At 39.4% G+C, this 20,296-nt stretch overlaps 1 protein-coding gene across 4 annotated transcripts in view; it reads right to left on the minus strand.

Annotated features, from left to right (window-relative positions):
• The window catches only part of PPP2R2B (protein phosphatase 2 regulatory subunit Bbeta), a 477,139-nt gene that overhangs the window by 42,458 nt on the left and 414,385 nt on the right, over positions 1-20,296 (minus strand). For all 4 annotated transcript variants that reach the window (XM_031953486.1, XM_031953487.1, XM_003756703.4 and 1 more), the window contains 2 exons: positions 18,897-19,074; positions 5,936-6,100 (listed from right to left, as the gene is read on the minus strand). In XM_031953486.1, coding sequence (XP_031809346.1) covers positions 5,936-6,100; positions 18,897-19,074 — 343 coding nt within the window. The remainder of the gene's footprint in view (positions 1-5,935; positions 6,101-18,896; positions 19,075-20,296) is intronic.

A 20,296-nucleotide genomic window follows, 5' to 3' on the forward strand; every position in this document is an offset into this window, starting at 1 on the left:
ATCTAATTTATATTTTAATATATTTAACATCTACTGGTCATCCTGCCATCTCGGGGAGGGGGTGGGGGGGTAAGAGGTGAAAAATTGGAACAAGAGGTTTGGCAATTGTTAATGCTGTAAAGTTACCCATGCATATATCCTGTAAATAAAAGGCTATTAAAAAATAATCCTAGAAGTCTCCATAGGCCTGTAGTGACCAAGTGGGAAGAATAATAGTTGCCACATTCCAGCTAACTACCCAGTCTACTAGAAAACGTCAAGCCTAGAATACCTGGGGAGGCAGGTATGGGGTGGGGAAGGGAAGAAGGAAGGGCTTTCCATGATTTCCTATATTGCTGCCTTCAATCTTTTTGTCTCTGCCCTACCCCATAGCCCTCAGGTCCAATCTATGTAGCAAGCACACAGGTCCAATATTGGCAAATGCTGGGGAATGATAGGTGCTCTGGGTTCTGGAGGCCTGTATGAAACTACTGCAAACATCCGGACCCCAATGTACCACACAAAGGCAGAGCCCTCGGAGTAAAGGCAAATACTCATCACAATATGCTCTGGGTTCCTACAGAGAGCCAGGTTGAAATTAATCCATTCAGCTCTGATAACATGGCAATCCTCTGCCTTCTGATTAAACACCAGCAGTTATTAAATATCCTTGTTCACAGGGGCTGTCTCTGAAAACCAGTGTTGCTTTTCATTTTGAACTTTGATGAACTGTCTCAATTCCGTCTCTCATATAGGCTGAACTGCAATCGACTGAAGGCCAATGCTTTAGGAGGATAGAGAAAATCAATATAAAATGTCAGGGGAGAGGTCAGATTGAACTGGTTTTCTCAGTTGGCTCTCGACGAGGCGGGGGAGCTAGGAGTTTGGCAGCCACCGCTGAACAAAGGGACATGTGTTTATGACACTGAAGACTGCTGCTCCGGAGAAACTGGAAAAATGGAACTTGTTTAACTCTTAGTTATACCAGGAAGTGGACTTAGAAGCCAAGTCTGTCTTGGTGGTGGAAGTGGGAAGCAGGAAGATATTGGATAGGGCTGCTGCCCACTGGGCAGACTCATGGAGACACAACTCCAGGGTCTGTCTCATGGCCTTGACCTTCTAAGCAGTGTGGGCATTGGACAGGGTCAGTGATCTCTGGAAACGCACCCCAAGCTATATAGTATGAGTGCTCATGTTGCCTTGGGAGACTGGGCAAAGGTTCCCATGGTCCTGACAGGGGCTTAGAGTTAGAGCTGGAAGAGACCTTAGAGGCCATCTCCTTTTACACATAAAGAAACTGAGCCCCAGACAGGTTGATACTTGTCCAAGGTCACATAGATAGTAATATTAATTATTTTTTATGGTGCTTTGAGGTTTGTAATATGCTTTAATATATTATTTGATCCGTCATAACAATTCTAAAAAATATGCGCTATTATTTTTCCTATTTTACAGATGAGAAAGTAAGGTGGAGAGACATTATTTGTTCAGGGTCACTGATTCGTTAAGTGGAACTCAGATTTGCTGGGGTGGGGTACAGAGAGCCAGGCCTGGAGTCAGGCCCGAGTCAAAATCTGGCCTCAGAAACTGACTAGCTGTGTGGCCTTGGGCCAGTCACTTAACCCTGTTTGCCTCAGTTTCCTCATCTGTAAAATGAGCTGGACAAGGAAACAGCAAACCCCTCCAGCATCCTTGTCAAGAAAACCCCCAATGGGGTCACAAAGAATTGGCCATGATTGAAAACTGATTCTCCAGTTACTATTCTATCTAGCTGTCTTGTGTTCCTAAAGCTTCAGAGGACACATGTGAACGAGATATTGTCTTTCCACCTTACAAGTTGTGATAGAAAACTCGGGCCCTCTTTAAAGCTGGAAGCCTGGATTAGGAATCCCCTATGTGATCCACAGAAGCCATAGAAAGGTGACTATTCTTAGGTAGGGATGATTCTGTGGTTTGCTATGTGGGGATAGAAAGGAGGCATAGAGAAGGGAGAGATGAAGCTAATTTGGGGGGGTAACTCATGGGGACTGGGTCAGGGTGGGAATGGAGAATCTCTGAGTCCTCGGAGTACTTGCCTCTTCTGGAACCCTCCTCTATCCCAATTCTTAAGTCTTCTCTTACCCCCACCCACTGGCCCTGACCCCTTTTATCTGCCTGGCTTCAGTCTTTGAGCCAGCCAGCTGTGTATGACACGGGGCCCAGCTTCTTTCTCCTGCCAATAGTGATTCTTCATGACTCCCCTGGGGAAAGGGGGGACATGGGTTAATTCTTAGCAAAGATACTAGAGTGATTTCCCATTTCTTTGTTCACTGGATTAAGAAAAATAGAACTAAAAAATCATCTAGGATCACATAGTGTCTGAGGCTGGATTTGAATCAACTCCATAGCTAACACCTATCACCCTATATCAGAGTAAAGTCAAAATGAATTTATGGTTTAAACATAAAGGGTGATTATAAGCAAATTATCAGAATAAGGGATAGTCTCCCTCTCAGATCTGTGGAGAAGGAAGCAATTTATGGCCAAAAAAGAAGTGGAGAACATTATGAAATGTGAAGTATATAAATTTTGATTATATTAAGTTAAAAAGGTTTTGTACAAACAAAACCAATGCAACCAAGATTAAAAGGGAAGCAGAAAAATGGGAGGGGATGGAATTATATCCAATGTTTCTGATAAAGGCCTCATTTCTTATATATATATATATATATATATATATATATATATATATATATATTACAGTTGATTCAAATTTATAAGAATACAAGCCATTCTCTAATTGATAAATGATCAAAGGATATGAACAGACAATTTTCACATGAAGAAATTAAAACCATTTCTAGTCATATGAAAAATGTTCTAAATCACTATTGATTAGAGAAATGCAGATTAAGATAACTCTGAGGTACTATTTCACACCTCTCAGATTGGCTAAGATGACAGATAAATGCTGGAGGGAATGTAGAAAAATTGGGACACTAATACATTTCTGGTGGAATTGTGAACTGATCCAACCATTCTGGACAGCAATTTGGAACTATGGCCAAAAGGCTATCAGAATGTGCATACCTTCTGATTCAGCAGTGTCTCTACTGGGTATGTATCCCAAAGAGATCATAAAAAAGAAAATAAGACCCACATTTGTAAAAATGTTTGTAGCAGTCCTTTTTGTAGTGGCAAAGAACTGGAAAGAAAGTAGATGCCCATCAGTTGGGGAATGACTGAATAAGTTATGGTCTATGAATGTAATGGAATATTATTGTTGTATAAGAAATGATGAACAGGCCGATTTCATAAAAACCTGGAAAGACTGAGGCTAAAAAGAATAGAATCAAGAGAACATTGTACATGGCAACTGATTATATGATGATCAATTGTAATGGACTCGGCCCTTTTCAACAATAAGGTGATTCAAAACAATTCTCATAGATTTATGTTGGACAGAGCCATCTGCATCCTGAGAGAGAACCATGAAGACTGAATGTGGATCAAAGCATAGTATTTTCACCATTTTTTTGAGTTGCTGTTGCTGCTTGTTTTTTTTCTCATTTTTCCCCCTTTTGATCTAATTTTTCTTGTGCAGCATGATAAATGTGGAAATACATTTAGAAGAACTGCAAATGTTTAACTTATATTGGATTGCTTGCTGTCTAGGGGAGGGAGAGAGAAAAATTTGGAATACAAGGTTTTGCAAGGATGAGTGTTGAAAAATATCTTTGCATGTATTTTGAAAAATAGAAGTCTATAATAATTTTTTAAAAAAGATCCATGAGAACACATACACACAAATACACACACACACACACACACACACACACACACACACACACACAACTGACTCTAGACCTAGCACTCTATGCACTGTGCCATCAAGCTACCTAAGACCATAGATTTGACCCTCGTAGGGATTTTGGAAAGACAAATTATATTTGGGTGTTTTACTTTCTTCACAATGATCAAGATTTGGAAAAGATAAGACAATTATGTCAAATGAACAAAGATAGGGTTGCTGGAAAGTAGCTTTCCATCTCTGTTCCTCTGCCTCCTCCCCATGATTCTCCCTCCCTCCAGAACCCTGCACACTTAATCACAGCAGGTATGGTTCTTTGGGATTAAAAATTAAAACCAAGGGCATGGGAATGAAAGATTTTCACTTTTTGCTTTCTGGCCTTGACTGTTCAGTCTCACAATCATATTGGAAAGAGAGGGTCACCCTTAAAAGGCTGAGATAATCCACACAAAGTGAAACCTAAAATACCACCATGCTACCATCCATTAACTCCAGAATTTGGTATGAAAACCTTTAAAGTTTCCTTTCCAGGATGTGTAGACCATAGAGATCTCTCCTTTTCCTGACTGCACATAGAACTGCAAGAAATGTTTGGGCACTTGATATTATACTGTCCTGTATTATTTTCTCATCACCTCCATAACTGCACTCTCTCTCTCTGTGTCTTTGTCTGCCTGTCTGTCTCTATCCCTCTCTTTCCTTTCCTCCTTCTTTCTCCTTCTTCCTCCCTCCCTCCCCCCTCTCTCTTTCTCTTTCTCTTTTTCTCTCCCTCTCTTTTTTTCTTCTCTCTCTCTCCTCTGTTTTCTCTACCTCCCTCTTCACCTTTGTATGTTAGAACCCCTAGTTTCTTTTAAGGTTTAGTTCATTTACTACCTTCTACATGAAGTTTTTCCTGATTGTCCCACCTCCTGACTCTTTCCTCTTCAAATTTTCTTGTATCTTTGAAATACTTATTGTCTTATTTGTTGTATCTACCTTTATATGAACATGTCTTTTTCCTTGGTTAGACTAAGTTCCAACAAAGCAGAATCTCTTTCACTTTTTGGACCCCTAGTTCCTGACCCAGTGCCTGGTACATGGTAAGCACTTAATCAATGTTTGTTAATTGAGCATGAAGTGAATATGCACATCTTAGCTCTCTAACCAGTCTAGGAGAATTTTAAAGGAAAGAACCATCTCTGATGTGTCCTCAAGCATCCCTTCCAGTGCTCAGAACAGAAATGGGCACACCACACCAGGCATCTTGAATATATCTAAAGCATTTTCAATATTGAAACACTCATTTCCCCTTTCATTTTGATTTTCTTTGCCAATGTGATTAATATTGAAATATGGTAAAAAAACAATTATATATATAATCCATATCAAATTAGTTGCTGTCTTGGGAAGGGGGAGCTAAAGGAGAAAGGGAGAAAAAATTTGGAATTAGGAGTTAACTTCTTTTTAACAATGCTTCTGACTTTAAGAATATTTTCAAATAAATAAATAAATGAAGAATTAAAAAAATAAAGATTGAAGCACTCAAAAATCCCTGTCATGAGGAGGCTTTATATAGAGAGTATCCAGGAGCAGCTTTGTCAACTCAGCTCAAACTTTAAACAAGGTGGAAGGATTATCTGACTTTGAAGAGGTCTTTCTTTACAAAGAAATGTGACTAGGAGCAGCCAGGGTCAGCCTGACAAGGTTAAAGGATGGAGCCTCCCATCTTAGTTTGTTCTTCAGCTTTCTCTCCTAAGTTAGTCAGTAGTCAGTCAACACGCACTGTTCCAGATTTGGTGTGAGACAACTTTAGCTACTTTTATAGAACAAGTTCATGGGTGCAATTTAGAGCTACAACAATTGTGGCAAGTGACCAGGGCAAGGAACCCAGGACTCCATTCTGTCCCAAGATGGCATGTTCAAAGTTCCAAGCATAGTGTTGATGAAGATGAACACACTATGCATAAGAAGCCCTATTCAGAACAAGGGATTCTCATCTTTTCATGCAATTAAATTGGTCAGACCACTCTTGGGTACATCCTTACTTCTAAAAAATGGAGATAATACTGTTGAGGGTTTTCCAAGCTCCTGGGGGAATCACACTCTTAGACCTGGACTGTACCCAATCACCCTCCACCCCTCAACTGCCATTTCCCCTGTGCAAAATGCATCATGGGCACTACTCACATTTTGTGTGCCTGTCACAAAGGGCTGATGCCCTCATGTCACACAGTCGGATTGTCCCTTTACTGCTGCTGTATACAAAGGTGTTGCAGTGGAGTGGGTGGAATTCTGCCGCCGTTATGACCTCCGTGAGCTCCTCCATGTTGGCTGGCTTAATGTCCACGATATCTGACACAGGCAGGTCAAGGAAGGAACCAGATACAAGGGTGTTTCAAAGGTAAAGTATGGGGTTCATTCTTCTAAATTCATAAATTAAGGACTAGAAGAGACCATTCTTTCATTTTACATATAAGGAAATTGAAGTTCAGAGAGATGATGTAATTTCCCTACATTAACATCACTTGCCATTTTACATAGTAGAAAATTCAGCTCCCAGGGCAATTAGTTACAAGATCAGTCCATATTCAAACACAAAAGTTCACTTGGTTATTTGCCCTCTTCTATATAACCAAACTCTGTTTTATTCAAGTTACCTTAAAATATCAGTAGCATTTCACACATGGCCATATGGCTACTTTAAGTCAGACTTAATAATTTTTTTCTTATCTTGTCTTTCTTGTCAAAACACTCAAATCTCTTACATCCATCTCATAATCAAAGGCCAAACTGAATTCAGCTCAGAGCAACCCGGTTAGTCAACTCAACTCTACCCTTTGAAAGGCACTAGGCTTGGGAAGGATACAAAGAAATTGAGAGACTGTTACTGTCCTCAATATAGAAATAACATTGTATTAAAAGGGAAAAGGATGGAAATATATGAATACATGTAAGAAAATACAAAACAATTGGAGGGGAGAAAGAACTAACAAATGATGATCAGTAAGGCTTCAAGGAGAAGGTGGTATCTTGAATGAGTGAAATCTTGAAATAAAATAAGGGTTCTGAGAAGTAGAGGGGAGTAAGTATATTGTAGGCATGCAAAATTATGTAAATACAAATAGTCAAAAGAGATGTGTGAGAAGAATGACTTAAGGGAATGGAGAGTCATCTACTTTGGCTAGAATGTAGAGTACATGAAATATGAAATGTACAAGTGATATGAAAGGAGGTTGGAAATGTGGTTGAAAACACTTTATGAATGACTATAAATGTTAAGGTGAGGAATTTGAATTTTATCCTCTAGGCCATAGGAACCAAAGGTTTTAAGTGGAGAAGTAATAAGATCTATGATGCAAGGAGACTATTTTGGCAACTGTAATTGCAGAAGGATGAAGGTTGGAAGCTGAGAAGCTAATAAGAAGCTATTCAAATTGTCTTGCTAAGAAGGAAAATGGTTCTGAACTAGAGTAATGGCTGTGTGAATAGAAAAAATGAATATAAAAATGTAATCCAAAGAACTGGGTATGAAGTGAAGATATAATTTCAGGATTGGAATTTCAGAAAGAGATTGGAGAGAGAAGAGATTTTGGAGTCACCTTTGTATAGAGGATAACTGCTTTCATGGAAACAAATAAGACTAAGAGAGAAGAAAGAAAATCCAAGATGGAATCCTGAAGAACTAATGTTTAAGAGGGTAGGATGTAGATGATGATCAAGCAAATGAAATTGAGATGGAGTGATCAGACAGAAAAAAGAAAATCTGAGAGTGGTGTCAAGAAAACTGAAGCAGGAGAATTTAGTAAAGGAGGCTAGTCAATATTGTCCATAACAGATGGATTAAAAAGGATAAGGACTGAGGAAAGGCCATTAAAATTGGAAGATACATTCTTAGAAAATCACTTGATTTTTGTCTTCCCATCACTAAAAAAATCTCTCTTCTTTGGATTGCATGGTTCTATTCACTTAATTTGTGTTTGTAATTAGCAAATTTATTTATACCAAAAAATTTATACCATCACAGATTTATAACTGAAAGGGACAGAAGAGGTCATCTAGTGTGTTTCATTTTATAGATAGGGAAACTCGGTTAACTGACTTGCCTAAGGTCACACAGTGGCAGAGCCAAGATTTCAACTCAAATTTTCTAACTACAAATCTAGCATCTTTCCCCAGCATCAAAAGTGTGAGTCAGAAACACTTAATGCCAAGGGAATATTTTTAAAATTTGGACTGTGGTTTCATTGGCATAAGGAATTCCAAGTGAAGAAACTTCCTCTAACAATGCACATTGACACTTGTTTTGCAAAGTATGGTTTTAGAGTAGCCTGGAGGTTACTAACTAGTTTAGTTGACTAGTCACACAGCTAGAAGGTGTCAATGGCAGGTCTTCCTGATTCTGAGGATGGTTTAATATTTATCTAATTTGCCTTTGGGAACCCTAATTCCATTAACAGAATTTCAGCACAAAAGTCCAAACAGAGGAATAAGCAGATAGAACTATAATCTGTTAATAAATGTCATTTATGTCCTGCTGATGCTACCATAATTATTACCCTTAGGAAATAGGTAAAAGAATTATGTAATTCTTTTAAAATTTTACATGGTATTTTATGTCCATTAACCAATCATCAAGTATTTATCACGTTCTTACAGTGCCCAGGCATTGTGCTAACACTGAGGATACAAATAAAAAACAAAATCTCTACCCCTTTAAATTGCTTACATTCTAATGGAGGAGATAACCTATATAAATCAGAACATACAAGATAAGTGTAGAATAGATGGAAGATATCTTTAGAGGGGAATACACTTGTAAGTTGGGAGGTAATGGAAGTGGGGATCAAGAATGACCTCCCATAGGAGGTAATGGGAGTGGGGACCAAGAACAGTCTCCCATAGGAGGTAATGGTGCAATGGATAGGCATGCAGTCACAACGGCCTGAGTTCAAATTTGATCTCAGACATTTATTAGCTGTGTCACCTATAAAATGAGCTGGAGAAGGAAATGGCAACCAATTCAGCATCTTTGCCAAATGGGGTCATGAAGAGCCAGACATGAATGAAACATTTGAACAACAAATGGAGGTGTTTCTGGAGCAAAGTTTTAAAGGAACCCAAGGAATCAAAGAGTTGGAGATTGGGAGGAAGAGCATTCCAGACATGGAATCCAAGAACACAAGATTGGGGTGCTGTGTGTGCAGCACAAGAAATAGGGAAAGTGGATTGGATCCCTTAATGTGTAGGGTGGAGTATAATGTAAGAATGGGAAGGCACGAGGGGCCAGGTTGTGGAGAGCTTTAAATCCCAAACAGAAGACTTTATATTTGGTCCTGGAAGAAGTAGGAAGTCAGTGGAATTCACCAAGTAGGAAGACAGCACAGTAATATTTGAGCTTTAGGAAAATTACTTTTGACAGCTATGGGGAGGATGGAAAGGCGAGGGGAGACAACAAAGTCAGGGGGCCAGGTAGGAGACCAGTGCAGTAGTACAGGTGAGACAGGGTATGGGTCTGAACTGGGGGCATCACTGTATTAATGGAGAGGAGGAGATGTGTGCAAGAGATGGTAAGGGGAAAGAAATAACAAGACTTGGTAAGTGACTGGACATATGGGGAGAAGGACAGCTTCATTCCCCAGAGAAGCGGCATTATGTACAGTTGCTGTTATTTCTTCCCCAAGAAAATCTGATGTCAACTTTCAGACATGTACCAATGCCTCCAAAAAAGAGCCTCCTCAAAAATGTGCTCCTCCCAGTTTTGTGTAGGAAGGATAGCATGTTTTATCAACAGTTCTTTTTGTCTCCTAAAAATAAACCATGAGCATCTGTACTTGTGAAAATGAGGGAGGCAATAATATTCTATTCAGCCAGCCCAGTCATCTTTCCCCATCCCTTATTGCCTCAGAACATGTTCATAGAAAGGCCCCTGTGGATGTTTCTTTGAAAAGCTGCTTCCAACCTCTGGGTACCTCTTCTGGGGCGGAGCTGACTAACTCCAACACCTTTTATAACTGAGGCAGCCCTTTCTAGACCCAGCCTCTACCTTCTGACTGGAACCACTTATCAGTTTTAGTGATAACTTTCTTTCTGAGATAACTTCCAAAAGGGCACCAGGCCTGAGCCACCAAAATCATTATTCCTGGTGACCTGTGTCACTCTCTGAGGGTTCTGAAGGCTAGTTGGTTAATCCTCAGCTTGAGCAACTCCCTGGGGATCTTCAACCCTTGTTAGGAAGTGGAAAAAAAATGCTGCATATGCACATGATACCTCATTAAACCTCTTTTACTTATTCAATGATTAGTTGCTCTGCAAAAATACAGTGATTATTTTAGGTTTTACTTATTTAGCTCTCTCTTCAAGCCATCTTTCCCATTTCCTTAAATAAAGGGCTTTTGCAGGGCAAAATAAATAAATCTGACACAAGCTATCTCATTATCAGTCTTGTTTAGCACCAAATTCCAGCTACTTTCACTCTGCCATGGAGCCTTGTGTTTTCATTAATTCAGCGTCCACTACTCACCTGTCCTTTCCTTCTATCTCCCATACTGCTTCCTCACTATCCTTCCTTATGTATAGATCTTGGCAGATGGTTTTTCAGCTCAACATTTTCAGTATCTCCTTATTACTGTATATGGTTTAAATTCTTTTGCTTGACATCCAAAGTTCTTCACAGTGGGTTTTATCTCATCCCACTCCACTCTACATACTATATATTCTAACAAACCTGGAATTCTACTTTCTTCTTCTCTTTCCCCATCACCCTCCTCCTAACAGGCCATTTGCTTCCTCATCTCCACCCCTCTGTCCACTCTATTCCCTATACCTGGAATGCTTTCTCCTCTGCCTCCTGAACCTATGCACCCTCTAAAGTCCAAATGCCTCTTCCTGCAGAAACTTTCCCTGAACTTCCTGTCAGCAATGAGCTGCTCTCTTGGTCTTCACAGAACTCCTTAATTTGCACCTCTGTATAGTATTTGTATAGTCTATCATTATTATCTGTGTATGTGTTTTCACTGTTATTCAGTGTTTCTTTGTAATATTATTTAGGGGTTTCTTGGCAAAGACCCTGGAATGGTTTGCCATTTCCGTCTGCAGCTCATTTGACAGATGAAGACATTTCTCTCCTTAATAATAACTAATAATAGCTGACTTTCAAATAACACGAAAGTTTACAAAGCACTTTAGTCCATTTGCTCTTTCCAAGCACTCTATCATACCCCATGGCATTATTATTCCCACTTCAAATGTGAAAATGAGGTTCAGAGAAATCAAATTACTCATCATGATCACATGAAGTCACTATATTAGATTTTTGCCCTTCTAAATTTTTAAAATCTAGCAATCTGGGAGCTGCTAGATGATGCAGTGGATAGAGCATCAGCTGTGAAGTCAGGAGGACCTGAATTCAAATATAGCCTCAGACACTTAATACTTTCTAGCTGTGTGACCCTGTCACTTAATCCCAATTGCCTCAGCAATAAATAAATAAATAAAATGAATCTAGCAATTTTACTAGTTTATAAATTCCACATTAAAGTATCATAAGCTATCAGAAATCTAAAACTGGAAGCCATCTCTCAGGGGAAACCGAGGCTCAATTGACTTGTCCCAGTTCATAAGGTAGCTCCAGAGACATGATTTGCATCCAGGTCCTTGGACTCCAGAGCTCCAGAGCCAGTGCACCTTCTAACTCTATCAGGGCAGCAACTTGGTTCTATCTCAAGTTTGTTTGTCTCCTAACCCCTGTTAGAAGGATCTGCCCCAGAAGGTAAATAAATGAGAGTTGTTGCCCTGTTGGACTGCTTTCCCCTAGTGGAAACAGCTGTGCCCTTCAGTTCTGGAAGGAAGGAGAGAAAAGATGAACAATGCACGGCTCCCCATCTCTCCTCTAAAATGAAATGATGGTTTTTGACAGACAATTTTCTCTTCTGCATCTTCGGTAACTCTCTACCTAGATTTCCCAGTTGTCCCAGAGCCCTAAGTGGCAAAGGCAGTGAGTGCTGGGAGATTCACAGCTAATATACAATATGGAAAGCCAGCAGATTGCTATTAAATTAACCCTGGGGCAGGACAGATCTGTTCCTCCCAATCCTGAGTCTTTAGCATGTGCCTTATTAATACAGAGAGCAGACAAATTGCAAGGACTTAGCCAGAGGGGGGGTGGGAAGCCTGGGGAGACTTCTGCAGCTGGGAGAAAGTAAGCAGAGGCAGGTGAAGCTCTGAGCTCAGAAGCCAAGGCTAAAAGGGAAGGGGGGACCAGAGCATTGGATTGTCTCCTAAACTAGTGCTTAAAATCCTAACTGAAGGCAACTAGAATTCACTCTTAGGGCAGTCACCTCAGACGGGTAAAAAGACAACTACCATTAATGACATTAAAAGCCTAAGGTGACTGGAAATCTTCTGCAAAGCCTTTTCCTTTTCTTCAGCCAAGCTCAAGATAAGAACACACGATCCCCTCTGACAGCAGAAACAAGTGGGCTTGGGCTAGGAAGTGAAGCAGCTAGACCCTGTGTGGCAAACAACACAATGAACAAAACAGAAGTTTTTCTTTGTTTTCTCAAGGCGGAAAAACAGTGTTTTGTGCAAAAAATTTCCTACCTAAAATCTTGTCCTTTAGCCTCTTAGAATTCTTGACTTCCTTCAAGGCTCAGCTTAAATCACATTCATTACAAGAGATTTTTCTTCTCCCTCTCCCATCTACCCTGTAAGTAGTGAAGACCAGGGTGTAAGTCTTTCCTCTGACACATGAACGTAGGATGCTGGACATCTTGAGCAGATCTCCATTATAAGTTATAGACCAAGTGCTGACCTGCCTTGGTAGAGGAAGTCTTCTTACTCAAAGTTCTTCCTCCTTATGAAATAAAGGTCTGATCTTTAAAATATAACACAATAAAATAAGCACCAAAACCTGTTTTGTATTTTTCATGGAGTTGTTGCAAAGATCAAATGAGATAATGTATAGGGCATTAAGTAGTTTGCTTGATAAATACTTACTGGATTAAATTTAATTATTAATAATTTGGTAATAGATAATGCATGTAAATAACAAGCTCTTTTTCTTGCTAATGGCTGGCAAGAATTATTAACACAAAAGTGTCTCACTTGTTCCAAAGAACTAACTTGGGAATAAACTGTTGGTGCTTGATTTTTGTTGGATTTTGAAGTTGATGGCAATCTGTCAAAACTTCCATTCTGATGTGATGTCTCTATGCCATAGCTGCTGAGTGTACTGACAGTGATGAGCTCCTGTTTGGGGGTAATGCTGTTTTTAATCATCTACCATAGCCCCATCAGGCTTGGGGAGTTGGGCAGGTTTCCATTCTGTATGTCTGCATCAGCAGCAGAGGGATCAGTTCAATCTAGAAGGAGAAATCTAATTTTACCTGATGATTATAAACTTTGGCCCTCCAGGTCATACCTCAGAGAGGCTGCCAATCATTAAGGTGAAAAGAAGCCAGTTTTTTGCCTTGAAAATCAAATATCACAAGCCCTCAAGAAAACATTTAAGATTCTCTGAGGCCATCTTTTCCAGGCCAAATTTTAGTCTTTTCATTTAAAAAATCTGATTACATATGATACAAGCATTTTTTTTTTGGTTCAAAGGTCACAAATCTTGGCAGTGAGTTTTGAGAGACTGAGATATAACTTCCAATAATTTTTTTTTTGGATTCTGACTTTAAAGTGTGCAAGGCTCCAAGTCTGTACTAAAAGATTTTACAATAGCATAGATCAGGTAGAATATAAACTTCTTGAAGGCCAGAATCTTCTCATTTTTATATTTATATTCCCAGAGTCTAACAAAGTACTTAACAAATGCCTGCTAATGCCCGAGTTTGGAAAAAATCTAAACAAGCTAATTTTATTATAAGTGTGATGTAATGCTATTTTGATATAAGAAATGATGAAAAAGATGGTTTTAGAGAAACCTAGAAAGACATGCAAAATTGATGCAGAGTGAAGTAAGCAGAACCAGGAGAAAAAAAATTTTTTTTACTAAGATATTATTATAAAGACAAACACCTTTTAAATACTTAGAAAAACTCTGATCATCATGATATCCAAACAAGATTCTGGAGGACTCATAATGAAATGCTCCCTAGGCAATCCTGTAGCCTTCACTTTCAGGAATACTCTGTCACAGGTAGAACTTCTTGTTTTTCCAAAATGGATTACCAGCAGGATCAATGACAAAAGAAAGCAACTTATCCCCATGGCTAGGAAAGCAAATCTGACAATACTCTACTGGACATGGGACAGAAGATAGATAGAGAGGGAAAGACTTGTTGTACAGACTGAGATATATGTATTTGTGGACATGGCCAATGAGGAAATTCATTTTTTTTCTTAATTGGGAATGGAAGGGAGAGATGGAATATATATGCCAATTAAAAAAATTACCTGTTAATTAGCTAATCGAGATACTTTTCAGGTTGTGGTGGTAGGGAGAACACAAGCATAATCTCTTCCAATTTCCTAGAGGTTAAGTAGATAGCATAGTCAATAGAACATTGACTCTGAAAGAATTATTGGATACTGACTCAAAAACTTATTGTTTTACACTGAGCAAATTTTTTGATCTCTCCATGCCTCAGTTTCCTCATTTGTAGAATGAGGAATGACTACTCAGGTCCTTTCCAGCTCTAAATCTATGAGTCTTTAGTTTATAAGATCATGAAGTAATGGAGAAAAGATGACAAGACAATGTCAAAAGAGAGAATGATTATTACTCCTTAATATTTACTGAGTTGCAAACATCTGGGACAAGGATTGCCCTTTAGAACAGGCAATTAGGAAGTTCATAGGATCATATATTTGGAACTGGAAGGGAATCTTAGAGAATACCTGTTCCAGCTCTTTAAGTCCAGAGAGGTGATACATAAGGGTCAGAGCTCACACAAATAGTATTGGAGTAGAGATTTGAACCCAGGTCCTGATTCCAGATCCTGTGTTCTTGATGATGAGAAGGGCATTGTTAGTGTCTTCTGTCCCCAATTTAGGTGATACCTTTCCTTAAATTTTCCTAAAATTAAAGGAAAATACCTTTCCTTCTGGTGTGCGCTTTAGAAATAAATATCACCCAGAAGGGGCATCATGGTACTATTTCCATTGTATTCCCATTTGCATTTGGGGTGTAGGATGTGTATTTGAATTCTGGTTCTTCTTATGTCATCAAAGGCACTTCCCTTAACCTCTCTGGGCCCCAAGTTCCTCATCTTTAAATGAAGGGGCTGAAGACTCCTATTAGGTCTAAATTTATGATGATGATTTTTGGAAACTTAGTGATAATAAGTTTAGCTGGTGATATTCCTGGATAACTGCAAGACTCTGAAGAAAATGAGAATACTGAGTTTGCAGCTCCAGTAATGAGAACAGTAAGAATGTCTTTATGGATGAAATATAGTCTAAATGCTATTAAGGTAGGGAAGGAAAGGGCTCTAAAAAGGACGGGGTGGGGAGGAGTAGTGATGATAAACTGTTGACTCCACAATTCTGCCCCAAGCTGGCCCTGCCAGGGGTGTTCTGCTAAAGAGAGAAGCAGCTGCAAGCCCAGACCATGTCAATACCAATCTTCAGGCAAACATGCAAGGGAAATATATAACTGGGAAATGCCATCAGTAGCAAAGCCTCCTCCCATCTGCTGAGATGAAGCCTTGGTTAAATACTCCCTGGAAATGCAACAAGAAGACTATTTCCTTTCCAGTGGAAGGAGAAATTCTGCCCCTAACCCAGCTCAGAGTTGAAGGTCCCAAGGGAGATCTCGGACATGAAGATGTGCAAGGCACCTGGAAGCCTCTTGTGCTTTTAAAGGGCCTTTAAAGCCCTTAAGGGATGGGGGATGATTTCTGCACATGGTGCTACATGGTCTGTATCAATAATCTACATCTCAGAAGGACTGCTTCATTTCCTCCGCATGATAACTGGAGAGAATTTCATTTTTCTGACTCCCTGGTAGGACTACCAAGAAGGCAGCATAGGAAGCCTCCTGCTGGTCAAATCTTCTCAGGAAAACCTTCCTCAGTCATACATGCTTAATGGAAAGTCCCTGTCCCTTAGTAGGGAAAGAGCCTCTCATAGCAAAGGAGACACCTGATGTCTTGAGATGAGCATGAGATCAACACATCATTCTCAGTTGCACAGTTAAGGCTCCTCTCAGCTAAGGCATGGATAAGGCCCAGGTCACAGGTAAGTTCCCTCAGAGTCCAGTGACCTCCACCTTCAGAAATACTCTGATTGTCACAGGTGGAATTTTGTTTTTTCCATAACAGATCACCAACAGGATCAAATGACAGGATGGGGCACTTCATCCTCAGGGCTGACAAAGCAACTGTAACATAGACCCTACTGGACATGGGATAGAAATATGATTTTATTATATCAAAGAGAGCAACTTTATTTTAATTTTAACAGATAATATGACTGACTCTCAGGATGGTGAAGGGGACAAAGTAATGAGAAAAGAACCTCTCTTTAAGTCAAAACACATTTAGCCTGTTGATATAATTTTCCCCTTTAAGTATTAATTTCCTCTATTCAAAAGAGAGATCAAATTATTTCTGATACTCTTATTACTAGCCAACATTTATGTAGTGCTTACTATATGCTAAGCTTTACAACTATTAATTCATCAATCCTCACAATCACACTGGAAGATAGGTGCTATTATTATCATCCCCATATTACAAATGAGGTATCTTGGGCAAAAAGAAAGGTTAATTGACTTTCCCAGAGTCACATAGCTAGTGTCTGAAGCTATAATGAATTCAGGTATTCTTGACTTCAGGATCAGTGCTCTATCTGCTATACCACCTGGATGAAATAACAATAACTGGATATTATATAGCTCTTCTCCATTAGAGCCTCACATCCACTCTTTGAGTAAAGTGCAATAGGTAGTAATAACCTCATTTTACAGAGAAGAAAACTGTGGTTCCAAGAAATTAATTTGTCCATCACTGGGTCCTCTTGAGCAGGACTCGTAGGCTATTAATTATGCCATAAGACTTCTGAAAGGGCAAAATTAATTTCTGGCTGTTCTGAGCTTGGGAATACCATAGATGCTAGAAAAAAAAATGAATAGCACAGGTTGCTGAGTATCAGTCCTGAGCATCTAGTCCTCATCCTAAGAGATTGCTTTGATCTACCTTAATGCTAAGATCTCACATAATTAACGTCAAGGGTCTAGTGATCAGCATCATAGAACCGGTTTGGATTTCAGGGTTAGAAGGGAGGCCTCGAATGGATTGGGTGATTTAATAAGGTCCCCAGATGATTGGGGTCAGTAGAGCAGAAGTTAACAATGGTAAGTGGGGAAAAGCAAAATTCTAAGAATCTACTTTTCTAGTTTGTCATTAAATTGATTCTCTTGTTCTATAGAGAAAAAGGTGCAATTGAAACTGGAGTTAAATTCATAAGTATTTAAGACCTTCAAGCTGGGGGGTATTTTTATAGGGCCATTTTAAAAGTGGTTGCTCTCTCCCCAGAGGTGGTGGCATCTCAGTGACAATGGGCAAAGTGATTCAGTTTGTAAAGTCTGTTTAGTGCTTAGGGCAGTTTGGCTGAAAAGCACTATATAGATATCAGTTATCATTATTCTCATGATTACAATTATTATTTTACATATGGCTGCTTTAAGGGTGAATGGCATGGTCTCATTTGTATGCTGGCACCTGGCAGTCTGTCACACATCTGCAGAATATAACTCAAATTACACTATTAATATTTCTCCTTCGCATTTTCCCCAAGGCATCTGCCTCCTAAATCCCCTAAAGAAATCCCCATCCCCCAGCCCTAAGCCCTGCAGGCAAAATTCAGCAAACATGTCACCTGAGCAGAACTGTAGAATGACAGCAGGATGAGCAGAATTTGGGCATCTGTCTCTTGGAATAGAATTGAAGTAGGAGAAGAAAACACCACCCATGGGCACCATGTTAGTGGGCACTCTGACGAGCTGCATTCACGTATAGGCGACTGAGCCCAAACCGGGCTTGACAGCACATTGACTAGGATTCTGGGCAGCGCTCTGTACAGTGGGTATAATAATACATGTGATACCTACCTCACAGGGGTGTCGTGAGGCAAAACTTTAGAAAAACGACATGATTATATAAAATCAAAATTTTTGCATTAGAAGTGTCATCTAGACCAGCACTTCTTAAACCTTTTCTACTTGCAACTCCTTTTTGCCTGAGAAATGTTTTACGTGAATATGTAGGTATATAGAATAAATCTAGAAATCAAATATTTGCTGATAATAAATCATAATTGTATGACCCTCACATTCAGTTATGAGACTTCATATGGGGGTGTGAACCACAGTTTAAAAAGCTGAGATCTAAACTAACCTACAACCAATAGGTTATAATAATAAGTAATAAGTATAATAATAAGTATAACTTGTAATAAGTGGGCTTTTAACCTCTGTTTGAAGCTTAACAATGAGAGTGTACCCAACACTTTGCAAGGAAGCCCCTTACTTTTCAATAATTATATTTTCATTTCTTTCTTTCATTTCTATTATTATTGGGCTTTTTACCTTCTGCTGCTTCTATGAGACACTCCATTACCTACCATGGACATTTCAAAATGTCACTAGATATGCCCATATGGTCCTTACCTACCAAGAGTTATCTTTTTATAAAGAATTTCTTTTCTTGGTTTTTAATTTTAATTTTTTTCCTGAGGCAATTGGGGTTAAGTGACTTGCCCAGGGTCACACAGCTAGGAAGTGTTAAGTGTCTGAGACCAGATTTGAACTCAGGTCCTCCTAACTTCTGGGCTGGTGTTCTGTCCACTGCCCCACTTAGCTACTCCTTGTAAATAATTTTTTTTGAAGCGATGAAACTCCCTATCGTTCCTTTGTTGGTATGATCGAAGTTTTTATGTAATCAGCCTTGTAGACTAATAATGTCATTTCACAGTTTTATTGTGTGTAATTATGATGGTTGAATAGGCTACAACTTGACCAACATGATAAAATGGAAGGAACATTGGACTGAAAGTCAAGAGATCCAATTTCTAGTCCCAGTTGTTCCCCTCTTGGAACTCAGTTTCCTTCTCTACAAAATAAGGGAGTTGAATTGGATGATCACCAAGAGCACTTCCCCATCTGACACTCCATAATTCCATAATAAAAATCCACAAAGGATACTAAAACTTTGATTGGTTATTTCAAAGTTCCATAAGTTTATCCTCAGGTCATCTGCTGACATGTAGGTCTCATAATCACTGTTGACCGATATGGAATTGATGTGATACGTGTGTGCATTGGCAAATACTCTTCTGGGTGTGGCTTCCACCATCAGGTCCATGGGTCTCAGCACAGGAACCTGCAAAAGATGATGGACAAAGGATGTCAGAATAGAACAAATTGCATCCTGTTTCTCAAAACAGTGGGCATGGAAACCTTATTAAAAGCTTCTCTTCAGCTCAAAGCCAGCTAAGGCAATTTTCTTCCCATCCTCAAATTGTATTCTTTGCCTTTGTCTCAGTTGGAGAACAGGAAAGAGAACTAGTGAGAGTCCTATTATTAGCCACTAAAAACTTCACTAATGAACCAAAGTCCTGCTTTGGAAACTCTATCTTTTAGAAAACATATTCCCTCTTTGGAACTGCCCATGGCTTAGTCTCATAAGAATTTTCCACCACACTCATCAGCCTCGGGCTCTCTATTTAACCCCTCATGTTAAAACATGAATTTTGCTTAATAAGTAAAAAATAGTGGGAAGATTTTAGAATCCCTGACTCAACTTGAACTTGAAGCAATAACAGCAAGAGTGTGATTCAGAAGGGCAAGTGACAAACTCTTTGGGCCTCAGTGCCCCCATCTATAAAATGCAGGAAGGGAGAAGACTAGATGATTTCCAAAACCCCTTTCAGCTCTACATCCATTGTCTTTTCCAAAGGCACTGTCTCTTAATCAATCAGTAAAAAGTCCTGCTTTTATACTCCTTTCCTATGCTTTAGGGAAATCCTACTACTTCTCCCATTGGATTAGCTCCTACTCCACTACCCAGTTGTCAGGATACTATGGTCAAGCCAGTGTTGATACATGTGATACCCCTCTTCCCCCCAAAATCATTCTCTTAAATTAATAAATCTCTCTCTAAAAGATAGATGACCCAAGAAGATAAGAAAAACTTTGTTTGGGGGAAGTCATTTTGTTGCCATTGCTACATTTTTCAAGATTTTCTCTTTGTTTTGCTCTTATTTCCCCATCCCCTGGGTTGAAGCCAAACTCCAAGCTGACATCTTAATTTAGTGCCCAGTGTCAGACCTGCAGGGCACAGTTGCCAAGAGATTAGTTCCTTGAAAAGAAAATGGTCTGAGGTCCCAGGTTTTCCTTGTTTTGTTTCCATTAAAGGGCCAAACATATGAAATTGTTTTTCATGTCCTTCCCAGGCTTTCTGACAGTGACTTTTTCATTATGACAGTCTCTTAGGAGCCAGCCCTCCGCTCTGTTTTCAGAATTGCCCTTGACTTCAAAGGAACCAGGATTATTCATTTGGTTTCTTGTTTATCTTTGCTACAGATATCCTTGTCCATGGGAAA

Source organism: Sarcophilus harrisii, chromosome 2 (genome assembly GCF_902635505.1).
Source record: "Sarcophilus harrisii chromosome 2, mSarHar1.11, whole genome shotgun sequence".
NCBI lineage: Eukaryota > Metazoa > Chordata > Mammalia > Dasyuromorphia > Dasyuridae > Sarcophilus > Sarcophilus harrisii.